The 21,187-nt window shown below is 32.2% G+C and overlaps 1 protein-coding gene across 2 annotated transcripts; it reads right to left on the bottom strand.

Annotated features, from left to right (window-relative positions):
- Positions 1–281: 281 nt before the first annotated feature.
- Positions 282–17,613, bottom strand: LOC148604226 (glycine receptor subunit alpha-2-like). 2 transcript variants are annotated; one of them, XM_088550032.1, is made up of 8 exons: positions 17,421–17,613; positions 6,390–6,460; positions 5,558–5,625; positions 5,004–5,230; positions 4,490–4,572; positions 3,503–3,637; positions 2,617–2,975; positions 282–2,052 (listed from the first exon to the last, which is right to left on the bottom strand). In XM_088550032.1, exons 1-8 carry the CDS (start codon positions 17,486–17,488, stop codon positions 1,918–1,920), a joined length of 1,146 nt encoding a protein of 381 aa, XP_088406158.1. In that variant the 5' UTR covers positions 17,489–17,613; the 3' UTR covers positions 282–1,917. The 2 variants fall into 2 exon arrangements, with proteins under 2 accessions (XP_088406158.1, XP_088406159.1); XM_088550033.1 differs by lacking the exon at positions 5,558–5,625 and having other exon boundaries at positions 17,421–17,441.
- Between the last annotated feature and the right edge of the window lie 3,574 nt (positions 17,614–21,187).

Here is a 21,187-nt window from a genome sequence, read left to right as displayed (position 1 = left end):
AATGCACCAAAAAAGCGTATTTTCGTATTTTAAAATGTATGCTTATATTTCTACCAATTGCACAAAATGACGATAAAGGACATAAGAAATATCGGATAAAGCTCAAATTCTGCAAACGTGAATTAGGATTTCTCTTTATTTTTTGATACTTTTTTTCGTGAGAATTATTATAGTCTCACAGAAAATGCTTTTCATTTTTAATTTAAGTTGTAAATCAATTACAAAACTCATATCAAGGTTGTTAATATTTCATTCATAATGGGTTTTTCTTAAGAAACCTGTCAGGCTTGAGTAATTTATTCTCCTTTCAATGTACGTTCTTAACAAATAGACAATAAAGATTCTGAGAAAATAAAAGGAGTTTTACAATTATCTCGAAAGAAGCGTCTGATATCGTCACATCAACAAGGATACCTAATGTTCAAAAGATGTTTTTGTATTTATAAAATTATTATTTAATATGACGTGCATTGTAGTCTCTAGCACAAACAGCCCAGCAAACATATGACTAACGTCAACGATATATATTGCAATTTTATTGCCGCTCATATAGATTAGTTTACCCAATTTGAATGACAACGCAGAAGAATTTTGCTTTTGATCTGCAGTGGTCAACATTTCATGCAACAAATAAATTGCATCTTTTCATAAACATGACGAAACTTCAAAATGAACTTATTAAAGAAAACTTCAAGGCATGGTTAAACATGGAGCCACTGCAATTTTTTTTTTTTTTTTTTTTTTTTTTTTTTTTTTTGAATAATAAATTTATGACAAACATCAAAGACAGCAATCAGTCCTATATAAAAACGTTATACATGTAGGTCAGCTTCATAGAATGTGCTTTTCTTGGCAACGAATGTTCGTACTAAAGGGACAATATTTGTAAATTTTCAAATTATTTTTAATATCATATCGTTTTACATGAAAGTATTTACCGAACTGATAAAAAATCTAGACAGCAGTCAAAAGAAAAAGTTTAAAGGAAATTCCGTACAACAAATGGTAATTTCATAACAAAACAACGGGCAGTTGGACACCACCGCAAATATCTACACGATCATTTTAATCACCATTTGCTCACTAAGGATACAAATAAACGCACTTCTGCATGATTTTGCTAGATGACAAACACATTTTCCGTGCAAAATTATGTCATTCCTTAATTATGCCTTGAAAGGCGGCTTGGGGTTATTCTTGCTCTTCTTTGATAAATACACTATTTCGTTCGTTGCGGTAATCTAAAAATACTATAATAAAAAAGAAAATGTAAATGATGTCAAAATACAATCAATAGTTAGAAAATTGAAAAAATTCAAACACTATGTAGGCAACATAATATTATATAATTATTATTGACAAATAAAGGAAACGACAGCATACACAAAACTAAAGCATCCCACAAGAAATAGTGGAGGTCATCAGATGCTCCGGTAAGCATATCCTGCTACGCCAGCTGCATAGTCACATTGCAAGTGAGTAAAAACCGGTAAGCATCAATATTCTGGTCAGACGTGAAATCTGAATGATGGATATTTTTGCCATCGAAGAGGCAGAAACGTCTTCATTTCGATTAATCAAATTGTGATGACAACCATAAAACTTCTGAAGTGATAAAATCAGCAAAGGAAGATTACAAGTATTACATATTGTGAAGATATAAAAGGTATCATCACTCGCATGTATAAAACGATTGGCTGGTGTAAAATGAATATCTAGGGAATATCAAAGGATTTTGTCCACTAGTTATTATAAGCATAGCCAGACAGCAAACATAATATTTAAGACACTTAATAAGAAATAAAACTATTAAAAACTGAAATATCACATGTATCGTAGTATATGGCACTACAAAGTAATCTGATAAATGGAATGGTGTAATGTTAATTAAATGTCATAGAAACAAATACTTCAAATTCATGATAACAGGTAGAAAAGCCAAAATACTAAATTAAATAAGATAAAACATGCAGGGAAAATAATCCTTGATAGCTTGTCGATTCTTCTTGCTCTTGTTTTACTGTCAATCAATTGGCCAACTCTGGGGCAAAGCTGCAAAATAATAATGTAGTCATTACTTCATAAATGTATATAAATGATTGTATTTCATATTATACAAATCATATTGTTGACACATTGAATAGGCTAAGTTTAAGTTTGATAAGACTGGATCATGCATGAATGATTATGAACTACTAAAACATACATGTATCTTTTCATCCACAATTTCAACTGTTCATTACCTCACTATCAAATGGGTTTTATTGATAAAAATGTCAATATCATGCTATATTTCATTCTCTACAATACAAACTGTTTTGAATAGATTTATGCCATTGGTGTTTGTTCTACTTCTTTCGATTTCGTCAATCGCAATTTCATTATTAGTTTATATTGCGTTAACCCTGGTTACCCTTGATTTTACCTTTACGTTTGTGCACAATATTTTGTTAAAAGATACACGCATATGTTGAAAACTAATTTGGAAACCAGAAGTTTAAATTAAGTCTGTAATCTGAGATTAGTGTCACAGAAATGAAATTTAAGTTGAAAAATATATTTAAAGAAGTCGATTAAAATATATTACAATCGAAGTGTTTAAAAAACCTAACTTACAGTTTTTGATAACTTTCCTTTATCTTCCTCTTTACCCTTTTTCCTGGCCTGAACATTTACGTAGGCGAATTCAAGTAGTGAAGCGAACACAAACACCAAACACACAGACATCCAAACGTCAATGGCCTTAACATATGACACTTTTGGCAGGGATGAACGTGCCCCTGCGCTTTGCGTTGTCATGGTGAGGACTGTTAAAACGCCCAATGATATTCTTGCCGGGATGGCATGTAGATCTAGCCAAAATGATACCCACGATAACACGACTATCATTATACTTGGTATAAAGACTTGAATAACGTAATACCCTCTATTTCTCTCAAGAAATAACTCAGCTTTCAGGCAACTGAACTGACCCGCTAAAATCAGAAGTTGAAGATTGTTTATCATACTTACAAATGCAATGCATGCTTCGTTATGTTTACATTTCCTAATTAAAACCTTTTTTAAGCATGGAAATGAGATGAAAGGTTTTGGTTCATTTAATTCTTTTTTTTTATTTCATATTACGGTCGAGTGAAGCCCGACTATTACATCTTGTCTCTTTGTTTCTGCCTGAAATGTAATTTCCAATTTCATCTTCATTTCCAGATCTTTAATATTCCTTTATTAAAACTGAATTGATTGGAATTAATTTTCAACGGGATGAACAAAACGAATGTATAGGAAATAAGCGTAAAGAATATGTATTGTCCTTTTTTCACCTTGTATGATAGGTTCAGTATGTACAAAAACAACATAAATATACATTCACGTTTAGTTAGTATGCAAACCATGTACCGCAACACACAAAAACATGTACCTTAACTGGCACACACAGAAACATGTACCGTAATTGACACACACACACATATTTTATTGTAATTAAAAGAAGTCATTTACTCACTTGAATTACTTTTTCGGACACAACTTGATACAACAGGTTTTTTTGACAATGTAAATTGAGCTAGCTCCATTTCGTTGAATTCAGTAGGTCTGTTCTGATCCCATTTGAAAATGACGTTATCTGTTGTGTAACCATCTGCAACATAATCATTTTACAATTGAAAAAAAGATTATTCAAACAGCAAAGCTAAGATATGGTTTAAATATAAAGAGTAAACTTCAGAAAATGAGTATCTCTTTATTTCTTACATTTCATTATATTGCTTTAAATTCTAGAATGTTACAATACGTCATCATCATTTTATATAGGTATTAACTTGGATTCTGTTACCATGGTAACATTTTGTACAGTAGAGGCCATGGAAATATTAGTTTTATTACAAGATAAATCATAATGTATTCAGGGTAACACTAACTTAACTATTCTAATTTCCATATTGTAATGATTTGGTTATAATTACATAATACTAACTGAATGGATATCAAGGATTAATACTATGACACATGTAAACCCTTTTCTGTATAATTACCCACTGGTTGTTGTTAATTTACACCTAATTTATGTAATTACTTGTTTTTCAAAGATTGACTTGCCAAGATTTATACCTGATTGTATCCTGATAGTAATTACTAGAATGAGTTTTGTTGTGGTTTATTTCTTTGAGAATTCGCATCCTTCATTGTAATTATTATTCAATTCGTTTCCGATTTAAATTTTGTCTAAAAATTTCGTAACTATTTTCCGAAATTTAAGAAAGGAGATGATGTTATTGCAGTTTTATAATATGGACTCCATTCAATCCCATGTAATGAATTCACGCAAGTTCCATAGATACGCAAGATAAAATACAAGTCTAAAATTACAAATTGCATTGTTATTTGAGCTGTTAGAAGTCTGCAATAATATATGCTACTGAAAATTAATACATTTAGCACAACACTTGATTAATGAATCGTTTTGTTTCGGTCTTACTATTTTCATACATACAACTTTCAATGATAATAGGACATGTTTGGGAGTCCAATGGGTACTTTGTCAAATCCATCTTACAACTTAGTGTAAGTCCTAATCTAAAAAGGAAAGAAAAAACTATCAATTAGTATTTTGATCTTATTACAGCAGTTTATTTATAAGGAATCTAAGTTGGTTTTTTTTTTGTCTAAAGTAAAAAGTGAGTTAGGGAAAAGAAGAGTAGAAACGAAAAAAGGATTATATTGCTACTAAAACAAATCAGTAGTGTTGGTTCAAAAAGGATGTATTCTAAATAAAAAATAATGTTAATCACTTTACATCAAATGGGTAAAAAGGGTAGGTCTTAACTTTCGGCCTAACGGCCTTTAACGGCCTTCATTAGCGAATATCAATCAAAGAGATGTAGAGGAGAGGAGAACAACAACAGAAGAAAAAAGTCGACTGGCCTTTGGTAATATTTAAAAAATCCAAGTGTACTTTATATACTACGGAAATGAATATAATCTGCTAAGAGTTAATTATACTTTACCTTAAACTGTAGAAAACAGTTCCATTTCTAAATAAGTGCATCATTTTATTTGGAACTGTAATATCGTGGAATAATCCTCGCTTCTCATTAGAGAAAAAAGTATCTGGTACCCATATCTTATTCATGATTTTCGGGTCCAACTCTAATGACGAATCATTAGTTAGATGGGCAAATGATAGCCTCCTATCTATCCATTTTTGCCTCAAGAAAAGGTCAATTGAAAAATCCTATAACAGAAGTTCATAATAAGAAAAAATACGAATGACGATATAAAACAACAATTCAATCTGTACTGTCAAAACAATAAAAGGGTACTTCTAAAATATTGTCAAAGTGCTAGTAAGTGCTTAAACAATGATTCAACTTTTTCTTAAAAGGTGTTTTTGTTTGCTGTTATTATTCAGTTAGTGACATTGAAACAAGCTTTATTGCATTGAAATTCGATGGCAAATCTTACACCATAGTTAGCACTGTTAACGTCATATTAAACAGAAATAAAAAAATAAAATCGTGACATATCATTTAAGTTTGTAAAACATTAGTGTTTTCTTTACCATTCCCATCTCACTAACTGAATGCAGATTTGATAGCATGATCTGGATTGTGACTGTTGTGGGGTAGTCTGAAATGTAAATGGATTTCGAATGTTGATATATAAATAACAAATCTTTATATGCATTAAAGCATTTTCCAAAACAGGGATGATCAATTTAACCATGACATCATTTTTCGACCAAGTTTATTTCTGGTCCTTTTCACCTTTTGCTGCTCAGGCGTTAAACCCCAGCAATCAATCAAGCAATCAATCTATTTAAACTTGACAGATTAGCGGGAGGTATATTGAATTGTCTTGTCCAATTTATACGAATATCGATATTTAAATATTATAGAACAATTCATTATGCATTTACTTCATAGCCATATTACATTCAGTGTATGATTAAAAGACATAAACTGTAGAAAATGTGCCAAGACAAACGCTCGTTTATCGAAGTTGAACCGATTGGGCAAATTTTCATTTAAACTTTGGTTTAGAACGCCTGCGTTTAGTATAAAAGTAATAAGAGTAACTTGTCCTGACAATAACATTGATATAAATGGAAGTCCCTTATTATCTCCATGTCTCAGATTTATCTAAAGATCGGCTTTATATCTTTTACTTAAGTGAAAATAGGGTCATTTTTATTTACATCTCAATTTACCAAAGGCCCGTGTTTCAGTGCAAACCGGACTCTGTTAAATTTTAGTTTTAATGTTTTAAAAGTAAAACAAAATATAACAAATATGGGCAAACCATAACTGATCAAGAATTGGAATCATAAGAATTTTTTCTTAGCCTCATTTTTCATTTTACTACTTGTGTTTTCAATGAATGGAAAAACTTACCATGTTCAAAATCTGGAGATATAGTTGAATCGTAGGTTTCGTTATACAACAGATACTTTACAACTTCTTGTCTAAAAATAAACAAATTTTCAGAATATGATAATTACTAACATATATATATCACATATGATTATGATTTAGAATATCACCGGTGAAGCAATGTATTGGCACATATCATTATTAAAAGTTAACACCTAAGACTTTACAATATACAGAATAACCTTATGTACCTTTGATACGGTATTTCTGAGATTTTATGGCTAAATGTTTCTGAATTCTGTCGGTACAGACAAAATATCAAGCAAAATTTTTTTTCAAAAATATGCACTTCATTTCTTGAGAATATAAGTGTTATATCAATTAATATAACAATAATGATGTAATTAAGTTTTTGCTCAACAGAGATTACATAATTTACAGACTCGTTAGCGAATGCTTCTGATTTTTGCTATGCATTTTCTCGTATCTTCACAATGCATCAAATTAACAATAGTCATAGCATGAAAAAGTTTCGACAGCAGTGTATTAACGATATGTGATTGCAGTAAAGAATACGGCGTGGTGGTGCATCGGCTATTATTTCCAATAAGAAGAGTACAGTTATGTCTTAGCAGTCAATATGAATTCTTAACGTAATAACTAAATATCAAATCTTAATCGAAGGGTAATTAGTTTCTTTCTTGCTATTTGTATGGACGTTTTATAGAATAATTTGCGATTACATCGTAGTAAAGAATGGGATTTATTCAAGCCAATGTCCTATGACATTAAAAAGCATAAACAGGTAATACTCCATCCAAGGAAAGCTTTAAAGTGTTTCGTGGCGATAACAGCTTATCAATTGGTAAAAGGAAATGCGAAGAGAAAACTGGTCTTTTGAAGCAGGGTGTACATTTGTTTTTTCATTTAAAAAATAACTGATTGTGACAATTATTTTCATTATTTTGAATTATAACGATCTCCACAAAGTAAGTTTGTGAATAAATGAATCGTTCTGTCTGCCTTTTTCAAAAGTTTAACAATTTCACATAAAGAGTGACGACGAGTCGGCTCAGAGCCATTAAAATCTGTCCAAGCGGTGTGACATATACCTTCGAGCTATATTGCTTATGTGAGATACTATGATAAATACTTGACTCAGCAAGTCGGACAAGAACAAACCAGGGATTAATGAATTTATCCAAAAGTATTCAGCAAGTCGGACTAGAACAAACCAGGGATTAATGGATTTATCCAAACGTTCATGTCTCGAAATGAATCAAAGTTCAAACACAATCATTCAATCAATTGTAGAAAAATTGTGATCAACTGTTCGCAAATATATATATACAGACTGTGGTGTCAGCAATCACACAAACACTTACCGCATAAATAAAATACAGGGCGTATTTTTCTTTGTTTGTTTCGTTTTTTTTAAATTAATGTCTCCGTAGCAAATTACCATCGTCGTGGCTTTTCATTTCACATCAGTATCAAGCTTGCTATAATGTTTGTTTAATGTAAGAAGTTAAATGAATTGTACAACTTAAGTTATTAGTATTAATTATTTCTAATTACGATGTAGTTGCTTAATTTGAAGCAATAATCATATACAGATAGGAATTTATAAGATGCGGGACGTCTTGTGTCTCTTTGATCATGAATTTCAATTGATGACGATAACTGACGTTTTCAATAAAAAAAAATATTTCATCTTACTATATTATACTCAATAAAAGTACATCTATTTTCACTCTAATTCAATATGTATTGATTTGATTCATTACCGTCTACAAGTCAAAGTAAAATCAAAGGAAGCAGTATCAGAACGTTTATGAAAACGACGACAATCTAGGAACAACTACCAAGTATGGAAAATAGACACAATTAAGGAACAATGACCAAGCAGGAAAAAGACACACAATCCATGTATAATGACCAAGCAGGAAATAAACACAATTCATACACAATGACCAAACAGGGAGAACAACAAAAACATGAAATAACTAAAAACAATACGCATATAGAAACAAAAGTACAACGCGGGCTCAACCAAAACCATGAAGCATTGACCAGATGCACCGGTATGGTACACTTCTTGAGACGTGTATGTTTCTCGCACTCACCGTACACAAATGCACGATAAACGCACGCTTCTATCATGCATTTACACAAATGCTCCTATCGTGCGTTTAAACGCACGATAAACGAACGCTCCTAACGTGCGCTTAAACGCACGATAGACAAACGCTCATATCGTGCGTTTAAAAATAATAATTTTAACAAATAATGAAGAAAGAAAATAGGAAATAAAAAGAAAATAAAACTGATTAAATTATACAAATAATAGCAAAAATATATAAAAAATAACAGTTGAATCAAGGAAATAATCAGAGTATAAAAACAAATGAACGCTTTTTGATTTTTGTTGTTTTTTTTTTTTCTTGAATCTTGACTTGTCTTCTAGGTAACTGTTTATTTGTTTGTTTGTTGGGGTTTAAGGTCCGAGCAGAAATATTTCAGATATATTCAGACGATGAACATGAAATTTGGAGAGGTGGGTAGGGTCGGACAATTTAGCCTCTTGTGGCGGAGCTCTATGGTTCCTATTCCGGGAGAATACCACAGTAGGGTTCTTTAACGTGCGAGGAACATGGCATCTTTCCCAACACGGTGCACCAGTATGGTTTGCGGTCAGGTTTTCCGTATTATAGCCTGACAACCCCAGCATGTAACACGCCAGGGATACCCCATTCCACCTCCTGGGGAACACATCCCAGTTGCTCTGTGGGCTGAGCGCCCTAGCCCCCGGCTAGGGTTCTGAGCACTATTTTGTCGCCTTTTACGACAAGCTTAGCGCTGCTGCAGGCCTATTCTTTTGACACCCGGACCAGCACGGGGCGTCTTCTAGGTAACAAATCACAGTTAATGTGACGTAATTAAAAGTTAAATCTTGGTGAGGATTCAATAGTACAACTCCTATGAACGAAATGTTATACAACAAATATTGTTTTGTTTGAAAACTTAAACTGAATGCGTTCCCGATATTGATTTTTTATAATTTATACAATCTTGTATTAATTTTGCGGACAAATTATTATTGGCTGTGTTAATATTCTGTTTAATGTCAGTGAAAAAAAATCTCAATTTCTAAGTCTAAGTTTATTAAATTTTACTGCATCGATCAGTTTTACTGTTAATATTCAAAACAATCTTTATTGATTCTAACGAGAATATTCCACGTGTAACTTTTTATCAAAATGAAAGGTATTGATAAATCAAATGTTTTCCTTATTTGCAACTTGAGAAGTAATGGCACATTTGTAGGTAAAGCAGTAAGGTGAAGACACAAATGTTCTAAATGAAAACACTTCCAAAGACTATTACGTTGAATGTATTCCCTTTTTTGATTAGGGAAAATGAAAAACAAATATAGATATATTAGCAAATCATTTTGTCAAAATATAAAAGAAACAAAGAAACCTTAATCTGTTGGAAAGTTAGAATCACTTAATCAACCACAAGCACAGCGTACACATAGACAGAATAGAAAGAGTGGTCAAGGGAACCGAAGTTATAGCGGTAATCAAAAGAAAGTAATCCAGGGACAAAGACTAGACATGGAAAACAGACATACACAACAAAAAACATCAAGTAAATAAAATCATGCATACAAAGTAACAAAAGCAAATGAGCAATTCGGACTCCACTAAAAACTTGGAACATGGACCAGGTGCACCAAAGCTATTCTGTCCTGACATAATTATGTCTAACAATGGATTTGTTATCACGATATTTGTAGTGCAAACAGTTTCTATAATAGTCTTTATGTTGTTTGTTATTTTTGTTAATTATTAATTCATTTCAGCATTAATTTAGTTTATCTGCACTGTTGATTTCTATTTTATTTTGTTACAGTTGCAGAAATAGATTTCTCCCTAGAATAAAAGAACGTGTTAATGTTGCATTTAATTAAACATTGATAAAAGAAGGTAATCAAGGCCTAATAAACATGGAATAAATGTAGAGGTTTCGTGTAATATTATCTCGTGCCGTGCGGAAGACGTTAAAATTAAATCAATTTTTCTTGATTTAAAAAAAAACATATAACACGTAAATGGTACAAGAAATATTAGTTATTAGCGATTCAAACTTTATGAAAGTTACTCTTATAATGCATTTAAGTTATTACATGTGTATACCATGATTATAAAACGGAACCCTTCAGATTTCATACTTTTATGAATGCATCGTGCAACGTTTATTGTTAGGTCGCGATTTGTTTTTAATATATTTTACACCATTTGAAACAAATACTCAGTCAGCCTGGCTATATTTTCTGCTTGCAAAACTCGTTAAATAATTCCCATACGATGACATTACCAACAGAAAACTTCTGTTATTCATGAATTACGGTTTAGGTTTTGAATCTGGCCTTTGGTGGAATAAAATGTGTCAGTAATATCTTGGTGTATAACGACATATTTTTAAATTTTAATTTATATCACCATTGTAATGAGGAAATAACACTTGATATAAAAAGACTCATGGATAAGTCTTCGTATTAAACCCTGGTTGGTTATTTTTTTCAAACTGCTAAAACAAATATTCACGTGTCATCAGTAAAACAATGCCACGATTGTTAATGAATCTAGAAAACCAATTAATAAAATTGGAAGTAATAAATGAGTATAAATGGCTATTACGAGTGCGAGTCGATTATGAAAATGTAATTAAACATGAGAATTGGAAAGAGCAGTTCCATGTCATGTGTAGCAACAGTTATAATGTTTAACCAATTGTTGATTATTAGATATTTGAAGCATCTTAACATTAATTTTTAATTAAAAAAGCTATTACCAGTATTCAAAACCTGTGACCTCAATAGTGGAGTCGCAAGTACTAGAACATGTAGAGGCTGCAACCAAACCTTTGCTTGAACAAATTGTATCAATAAACTCCAACAAAACATGGGTTTAAATGACAACGGCAGGTCGCACGTCATTGGAAAGGTCAGAAATGGTAAATCGTGGATCATAGTCAGGTTCCGTGGTTCCTTTGATTACTCCTTCCTTTCGTACAGAACTCCTCAAGCAATTTTCACCAGCAAGAAGGCACTAAAATGGCGTGGATGGGACATTTATTACAGAAAACCTTAGAAAATTTAGAACAGACTTAGTCAAGAGCCTAGCGAATTTAAAAAAAGACAAGCTGATTGAGCCATACTGGACTTCTGATGGTCGCATTTTTACCAAAGTCACTACTGAGGGGCGGAAGATTTTAATAAACATTTTTGATGACCTCAACGACCTTATAAATAGTGTCAGTAGTTCCCAAACAATCGAAAGCCGAGTCGAGGTGGAATTGTCTGGTGTTTAAGACAAATTACTTTTACAGAAAATTCAGTTTTTTTTAACTGAAAAGTTTTATTTGTTCGTATTGCATGCTTATTATATTTTCTTCTTCAGATTGTCCACTTATATACCTTCATGTAAGCCAATGGTGATTATGTTATCCAAACCACCCGTGTACAAATTTCACTAAGTTGGGAAATCCGCTTCAGTTAATTAGTAGGCATCAATTACAAAAAATGATTTTTTCCCTTAATGATGTTAATTACAGATCAATGTTGAATTAAAATTTGTATTAGACATGCATGATCGAGTAAGTAGAATTCATGTCCTATCTTAATACTTGCAAATTTGCTATTCCCTTTTTTTCTCATTTCCACATACACATAATTTAAAAGTGTCTTATAATTCCTTTTAAATCAAATGGTTACCCATATGAGTATCGAATAATTAGATATGCAAGCCACGCTATTAAACACATGTAATTGACATTTCTAGCATACAAGCAATAATTTATATAAAGTTATCTATCTATTTATATAAATGTATTTAATTGATCCTATTATTTTAATTCTGTTTATTTCAACAGTACCATTACTTTGCTGTTGTTTACTATTTGAACCCTGATTAAGCCTTAATTTACGAGTTTAAATTCTGAAAGGGAACTTCATTGAGTATGTACACGCAAAGCACAATGCAATAACTTCAGCTTTGTTGTTGTTATTATTATCATAGTTTTCTATTTTGCTCTTCTATTTTATTTTAGAATATTGAAATTAATACAAAGCACATTTCATATTACTATAAAAATTGTAAATCCCAAGTACACAATGCAGTTAGCAATTTCCAAAATCATATCCTCGATGTTTTTTTAATAGATGTAACAGTATGTTTTCTTTTGTTATTTTCCTTTTTATTCTCAGTTATTTTTTTTTTTTATTTTGTTGTGGGAGCGATTATTTAACACATGTAAGATCTTTTTATAAGATCTGCAGACCTGGCGCTTATGGCTCACATGTCCACACCAAACTTGAATTCCTGAACACATTTTGTGAAAAATTTGATATATGAACAGTCACCGAAACTCACTTAGATCCCAGTGTAAAAGATGAAGACATTAATCTTGAATCTTTTTCAAACACTATAATTCGCCGTGATCGCAATAGCTTTGGTGGTGGGTTAGTTATCTATGTAAAAGAGCATATCCGTGTACAAAGAGTAAATATTTTAGAAAACCAAACTGACGAAACGCTTTGGGTTAAAATCAGTGCCAAGGGAAAAACATTTCTAATTTGTAATATATACCGTCCACCCGGAACGGAGTCTGATTTCTGTACACGATTAAATTATGCATTAAGGACGAGCTATCTGTTTGAATGAAAACATCGTAATTACGGGCGATCTAAATTCTGACTTATTGGTGTCCAATAATAACTATACTCGGCGTCACATAAATAATATACTGTTAAAATTTAAATAAAAATATTTTCTACGACTTTATTGACACCTACCGTCGTTTAAATTGTCTTAAATGACTTGCTCATTCGTTTAGCCAAACGGCTTCTCCCTAAACAAGTCGCTTATTAGCTTAAATCATGCGTAACAAATCCTTACAGGAAAATCCCATACTAATATCCGCCATGTTGGTTTCTACGGGACGATTTGTTTACAAACGAAGTTCGTAAGTTCCCGTCGAACTCCGGTGACAATCGTCTGCTTGGTCAACTTCTCGGTATTGTACGTTGTTCGCGTAATATAAATCCGAGATATCCGAAATAACGCCGAAATGCATTCTGGGTTCTTCGGTTTTTGGACAAACCATTTAAACGTAAACAACATCTAGCAACCCGATCACTGTAAACATGGCCGACTTTTTACAATGTAAATATTGGCACCGAGAATTCAAATCTGAGCGGAATTTAACGATTCAATGTTTAGGGAGAAGTCGTTTGGCTAAACGAATGAGCAAGTCATTTAAGACAATTAAAACAGCGGTAGGTGTCAATAAAGTCGTAGAAAATATTTTTATTCAAATTTTAACAGTATGTTATTTATGTGACGCCGAGTATAGCTTGTTGATGTAATTAATATGTTCAACTTGAACAATATTATAAGTAAACCAACGCGTGTAACGGCAGCGAGTAGCACTTTACTTGACCCGATTATACTGAGCGATACAATGAACTGTAGTTTTTTCTGATGTATTAGATATACCTCGCGATATTAGTGACCACAAAGCGTCTGCTGTTTTTATAGAATGCCCGTTAAAGGGCTCAGGTCCTGTTCAGAGAACTGTTTGGTTATATGACAAAACGGACAAAGATAAAAGGTACATTTTCATCAAAAAGGGATGATTTAGATTGGAATGCACTCCTCATAGACGAAGTAGATGTTGATGACATGTGTCGTGTATTTAATTATATTTTCTCTCCGTTGCAAGAGAGTGTATTCCAACAAAAGTTGTAACAGTTCGGAAAAACGACAAACCCTGGTTAACAATGACTTAAGAAGAGAAATACGAGTACGCGACCATTTACGAAGGAAGGCAATTAAATCGAAGTTAGAGAAAGATGTTCTAAGTTACAAGCGACAGAGAAATAAAGTTAATAATAAAAAGAAATAGCAAAAGAGAATTTGAAAGTAATCTTGACAATTTTATTTTGGAAAATGCAGGAAACCCCAAACCCTATTGGAAAATAATGAAAATGCTACTGACATCAGGTAAAGCTACTAATAACATACCCCAATTACAAAATATAATAAATGATAGCAATCTAAGTGAAATGGCATATTCAGATGAAGAGAAATGTACGCTTCTGAATAAATATTTTTGTTCTATTTCAAAATTGAATGACGAAAATCTTTAGTTGCCAGACTTTGTCAGTAGAACAAATAATCATATTTTTGGTATCAGGGTTGAAGAGCAAGAAATTATTGATATTATTCAAATTCTAAAACCGAATAAAGCATCGGGTCCCGATACCATTAGCCACAAAATGCTTAAACTATGTCCTGAAAAAAATGCAATCCCACTGAAAATTATTTTTAACAAATCATTGGCGCTCTTCAAATTTCCATCTTGTTGGAAAATGACTAATGTGATAGCAATATTTAAAAAGGATAAATCCTCGTTACCGTCTAACTACAGGCCTATTTCATTAATTAGCTGTGTTGGTGAAGTAATGGAGAGGGTTGTGTTCAAAAATTTCTATAAGCATCTTCATAAGAACAAGTTAATTTACAGTTATCAATCTGGATTTATACAGTTATCAATCTGGATTTATGCCAAAACATTCCACCGTCCACCAGTTGTTAGAAATGTATAACTGCATTCTAAATTCTTTAGGGAAAAAAGATATTAACTGCTTTGTTTTCTGTGATTTTTCAAAAGCTTTCGACAAAGTATGGCACAAAGGATTAATATATAAACTAAAATCTTATGGAATTCGAGAAGATATTCTGAAATGGTTACAAAGCTACCTGAGTGATAGGAAACAAAAAAGTTGTTCTAAATACATCAGTCTTGTCAGAAAACAATCTCACATCAGGTGTGCCTCAAGATTCAGTACTTGGACCTCTCTTATGATATTGCTGAAAATCTTACCTCTTTATGCAGACTTTTTTGCAGATGACACATCATTTAATTACTCAGATCGCGATAGTGAGCAAACAAGAAGGTCATTAGTCGTGATTTAAACGAGTTGGAAAAAATGGGCAAAAACTTGGTTCATGACTTTTAATGGTAAAAAATTGAGATTATGTTATTCTGAAATATCGAAATACCGATGTTTAATTTTTCTTTAAATGGAGTTGAAATTCTAATAAAAAAATCATCATAAAAACGTAGGCATAACATTTACTAGTGATGCAAAATGGTTATTGCATAATGAAAAGATAATAGCTAGTGCAAAAAAGCATCTTAACGTATAACGAAAATTAAAATTTCAGGTGAATCGTAACATTTTAGAAAAAACTATATTTATCTTATATTCGACCATTATTAGAATATGACCATGAAGTATGGGACAATTGTAATGCTTCACTCATTGGAAAATAAGAGCAAATTCAAACGGAGGCAGCAAAAATTGTAACTGGATTACCAGTGTTTACAAAAATTGAAAACATATATAAAAAAGTGAAATGGGAGACACTACAAGAACGTCGAAAACGTAGACAATTACAAATGCTCTATGATATCGAACAAAAGCATGCCCCACCCCCCGAATATTTGTGTAATCTTGTTCCACCTAAGGTACAATCTATTTCTAACTATCCATTGCCGTATTGTAGATTGTCTGTTACGAGGGAATCCTTCCTTCCAGCTACTATTAAGGAATGGAACAATCTCGACATTAAGAAAGATTGATTCAATATCCAAATTTAAGTCGGTTTTAACTAGGAATAAGGACCGATCCATTGTACCAAAATGTTTCTCATACGGGCCTAGAAAGCTAAACATACTGATAACCCAACTAAGATATTCTGCATCGTTTCTGAATTATGACGTGCACCGAGTAAATATCATTACAGATCCGCTATGCAGATGTGGTACTAACATGGAAGATGATGACCACTACTTCTTTCATTATCCTGTATATATAGCCCAAAGACAAACTTCGGTTAATAATTTAAGCTGTCTCTGTGATACTTATGCACTTAACACTAACATTTTACTATCTGGAAGCCCTGAATTAACATATGAAGAAAACATTTGTATTTTTCAGCAGGTTTTTCAGTATATAAAAGGGTTGTATGATTTGTGAATCCAGTTGATATTTATTTATTTTATTTTTTTTTTTTTTTTTGTAGATCGTCATCATCACTTCCCTTTCCCCAAAATAATTTTCTCTCCAGTTGACTTTTAGTTACACTCATTACAGTATTGCATATATATATTGCTATAGCATGCTCTCTTATTCTATATGTATTCTATATGTATATATTGTATTTAGGAAAGGACTAAATAAGTAGGATTTACTTTTGTCCAATCCATTTTGTTTTTGAGCAAATAAAATATGTTTAAACCAAATCTTTTTTATAATAATGATGCATATAATTTAAAAAAAAAAAAGCATTTGTCATTGAATTTTTTTAAATGTATTTATTTCTTTCTCTATAGACCCTTTCGTGTTAACTGCGTAACTGTGGATTAGTCGATGGGCATGTTTGCTATATACTACTTGTTGATATAAGATAAGGGAAGAATTTTCCTTCAGGAAGAGTATATGAGGTATGCTTGGTAAAAAAAGTCTCGTTCACATTTCAAATCAAAGATATATAAAGACATTCTGCTTTTCACTATATCATTAATTTAAGCATACGTATATCATTCTGGAATAATGAAAAACGAAGCCATTTATGTATTTATTTATTTTTGAAAGTTAATAATTTGCAAAATACTGCACGAACTGCTGTTTTGAATATTATAGAAAGGTGATTTTTTTCTTAAGTATTGAATGGCAACTGTGGTAGTTTACGATTGCTAACTTTGCTAAGGAATATTATTTATAGTAAACTTTGAATAATTCTCGGTAACGTTAAAAGCAAAATTTGCATGCATAAAATATACATCTCAATTAAGAAATGCATTATTTTTATTGTTTTTATGTGTTACTAAATTATTCTAACAAACATTGTACGGTGGTGTATAATATATCTTTTAGGTTCATAAAACTCAGCAAATGATATACAGATAACTTACCTTGTCAGTTTCTCACAAGATATTAGAACACGGCAAAACAATAGTACAATAATTACAGCTGTATCCATTAGCAAGTGAAATGAGTGTGTTGTATCCTACTGTATTGATCAACTATTATAATACAGTATTTCTTCTTCAGTTGATACAGTATTCACGTATCGACCGTTACTTAAATGATGTTAAGTAAGAAGAAAGTTTGTGTACAGCATCAGCTGTTGCAGTGTGAACGCGATCATGTTTATAAATTGTCTCCATTGACGAAAGTCAATTGGAGTTACTTCACTTCGTATATAATTACATTTCAGGTGTAAATTATGTCACAACCTATGGACCCTGATTGACTTATATAGTTCAGGAGGATCGTTGCTGGTGAGAGTGACAATGCCCGGAAAATCGTTTACTGAATTATAGAAAATGATGCTATTTTGTTATAAACGAATGATGTCTTCATTATTTACCTTTGTATACCGGTTGAATTTTGACTACAAACACTTTTGTAATTTTGTTTTCCATACGATTTAACTACTCTCATCTTGCACATTTTCTTTAAATCATTCGAACGAACTCTTGATATTTTGTTCTATTTTAAGTAATTGAATAATATTAATCGCTGGTGTTTAAAAAAATCATCATGAAGTTTATAAAATGTGCATCTTTCTCAAATATTGGAATAAACGGATGAAGTAATTGTTACATCTTAGAAAGTGACACACGATGTAACAAATATACACCACTTTTTACTTAGTAATTTTGACCCATGAAGAAAACATCTGTATTAACGCGATATCTAAACAAGTAGAACTAAACAGAATGGAAAGTTTACTAAGTGGAATTAATGGTAAAACGCATTTGTCTGTAAATCTAATCATTAGTTGTCTTCTAAAGCCTATAGTTGTGTTCGTTCCAATCGATTTTGCCAGGATAATCAATAACAAAATACATGTAAACGATTCGGGAGAAAATAGCCAAGTTATATTCCAACTGTATTCAGACCACCGCATTAATTTTGGTATTAACAGTCGTGTATAACGTTTATTGCCAGTTATCTTCACTTATGTTTAGGTCTATAGTGAGCCTGAACTAAAGATATTCTCAAAGGGAATTTTTAGGTTACATATAATACTATAAACTATAGACTTATCAGTAATAAAATCCGACCTATCCAGTATTAAGTAGTCATACTTTGCAATGTTACACTTATTATTCAAGTGTGGTGTTTAGAGACATGTCTGAAGGCTCAAATTACAGTCGTGAACTTAAGCTGTTATATATTTCGGGGTTTGTTAATAACGTTATTGTGTTCCACTCAGGCTCGAACCAACGCTTTTATGTATGGATTATAAAGGCAACTCTTTCGGTGTACCTGTGTATTATACTGTTTTGAGGTCGACTGCATTCTGTTCTAAGTTGTGAAGGTTTCCTCGTCGTTTATTGAAGACCAATGGGTGAGCTGAGCTTATTCATCCCATTGGGGTTGTGGTCTCGTTGACATATTCACCATATCCAATCTCGTTTTACTTTATAGTCATTGATTTGAACAAAGTATAATTATGTAGTAATTTGACGCTAACAATCATCCAAATATAGCTTAGCAGTTAAACTACGATTGTTAAATATTTGTTTTATTTGGCCTTAACGAAGCCTTTTCATTGTTATCTTTTTTTCTTTTTTGTTTTGTATGTTCTGTTGCATTTTAAGTCTAGGTTTGACATTCGGTCGTGTAATAAATAATATTGATATAAATCTTTTTTAAGGTGGACTGTAGATTGTTCTTGGTATATGGTAGCACGACTGTACATAAATAATAGTGTTTTAAAATTTCCCGACCGTGCCTAAACTTATTTTTAGATCTGCATAGCCAATTAAAGGCCGTTCCCTCAGAGTGGGTCAAACTTGTACACCTGTTGTTGCATTGATGGGGAATTTTTCATACCCTGGTATGCTTACTGAAACCTGTTTTATTACATATTTTGTATAAATGTATTATATGTGTGTAACCTTTCATGAGCTTTAGATACATCACTTGGCGGGTGTTTCTAGAAAAGCAGAGGACGCTTACCCCGCCGGTACACCTGGTCCATGCTCCCAGTTTTTAGTGGAGTCCGAGTTGCTCATTTGCTTTTGTTACTTTATGTGTATGATTTTGGTTGCTGTATGTTCTTTGTTGTGTATGTCTGTTTTCCATGTCGGGTTCTTTGTCCCTGAATTACATTCTTTTGATTACCGCTATAACCTTGGTTCCCTTGATTACTCTCCCGCACAACTGTTCAAAACGTTATCCTGTTCATCGACGATGTCACAGTCGATTTGATGGAATTGTCAATTGAAATGCATCAGGAACTTTTTCTCTAGTCCTTTATAATTTGTCTTTCTTACAAAGAAAACTTTGTATATAATTCATTACTGGTATAAGATTTCGGGCTGATAATAAGGATAATATCAAAAAGGCCATGTAGTGATCTATAAGTAATTATTCGATGCACGTTATGATATACATTTTTGAGAAACCAGACGAGTATTCATTATTTGCCTTTGATGTGGATCTCATGTGGATTAATCAGTAAGTGCTTAATGTATAAACGATCCTTTTTTCTGTATATCATAAGCCCGCCTTTAAATGAATAGAAATTCATTTTTTTTCTTATTGACCACTTAAGAAGCATTCGTCAAAACAAAACGCTACATCTCTACCTATTGAAGCTTCGAAATGATGTCAAGACACCTGTTTTTAACAGACCCACATGTTATTTTATCGAAACCTTCAGACATTATCAAGAAAACTTACTTCAGGTTGTGGTAAAACAATGCACTCTACGCCGAATCCGGAATTGTTCTATCGTTAAAATTGCAAATATTTGGAATATATGTTGTCGGTTCCCACAGATGAAATTATCCTAATTCAAACATTGCATAAATGGTAAATGATATGAAATCCGTTTTACTAAAAAGAGGCCTACTCAATGCTTCGCTGACACTTAAGGTCTAAGGCAAAGGTCTTACTCATACTGTCTGTATATATCCATCTACATGTATTAGATTTCCAAAGTCATTTTATAAAACCCATTAGACCAATTACCGAACTGATAAAATCTAGGCAATGGTTCTAAAGAATATTAAAAAGAAAATCCGGATAAGAAATGGTACATCAGGTAAACCTGGAAAGTCGGAAAGCACCGCAATGGTCTTGATATGATACAGGCATTTTCAAAACGAATGGTGAGTGAAACCAGGATTCATAGCAAGCTTAACCGCCTCTTCCATTTCGGTTAATTATATTCGGAATATTTTACAAATGACAGAATAAAATTGGCACCAATCAAAATCGGTAAAATCGGTAGTCAAAACAGTACGAAATATAACTATAAGCATTACTTCTAGTATAGATTTATAACATAAAGATTATGTAGCTATTTACCGTGAGCGTTTACTTCTTACAATAATCATGTATAAAACCAATGAACTTAATCATTAACTTGAATCGTTGTTGTGTATCCACCTGCACCATGAGAACCAATTCATAGTCGTCCCTTCAACTTTAATCTCCACTTTATGTGACATTTGATGAGCTACTCGGGTGGGAGTTTCTAAAAACAGAGAACGCTTATCCTACCGGTACACCTTGACTATGCTCCCAGTTTGTATTGGTGTCCGACTTGCTCATTTACTTTTGTTACTTTGTATGTATTATTTTGGTTATTTTATGTTCTTCGTTGTGTATGTCTGTTTTCCATGTCTGTTCAACGGGTTGCTCACTTACTTTTGGTTCT

The sequence above is a fragment of the Perna viridis genome, chromosome 10 (genome assembly GCF_037379345.1).
Source record: "Perna viridis isolate PV_CMFRI_1.1 ecotype Kerala chromosome 10, ASM3737934v1, whole genome shotgun sequence".
NCBI lineage: Eukaryota > Metazoa > Mollusca > Bivalvia > Mytilida > Mytilidae > Perna > Perna viridis.
The sequence above is the reverse complement of the archived record's forward strand: the minus strand, read 5'-3'. Positions and strand labels throughout refer to the sequence as shown.

Bases quoted from the DNA above. Each gene is read 5' to 3' on its own strand.
- LOC148604226 (XM_088550032.1), bottom strand. From the start codon at position 17,488: ATGGATACAGCTGTAATTATTGTACTATTGTTTTGCCGTGTTCTAATA. The intron at 4,573-5,003 runs GTAAAGTATAAT...TTTCCTTTTTAG, and splicing joins ACTGTTTTCTACAGTTTAAG to ATTAGGACTTACACTAAGTT. The intron at 2,976-3,502 runs GTGAGTAAATGA...TTCTGATTTTAG, and splicing joins TGTCCGAAAAAGTAATTCAA to CGGGTCAGTTCAGTTGCCTG.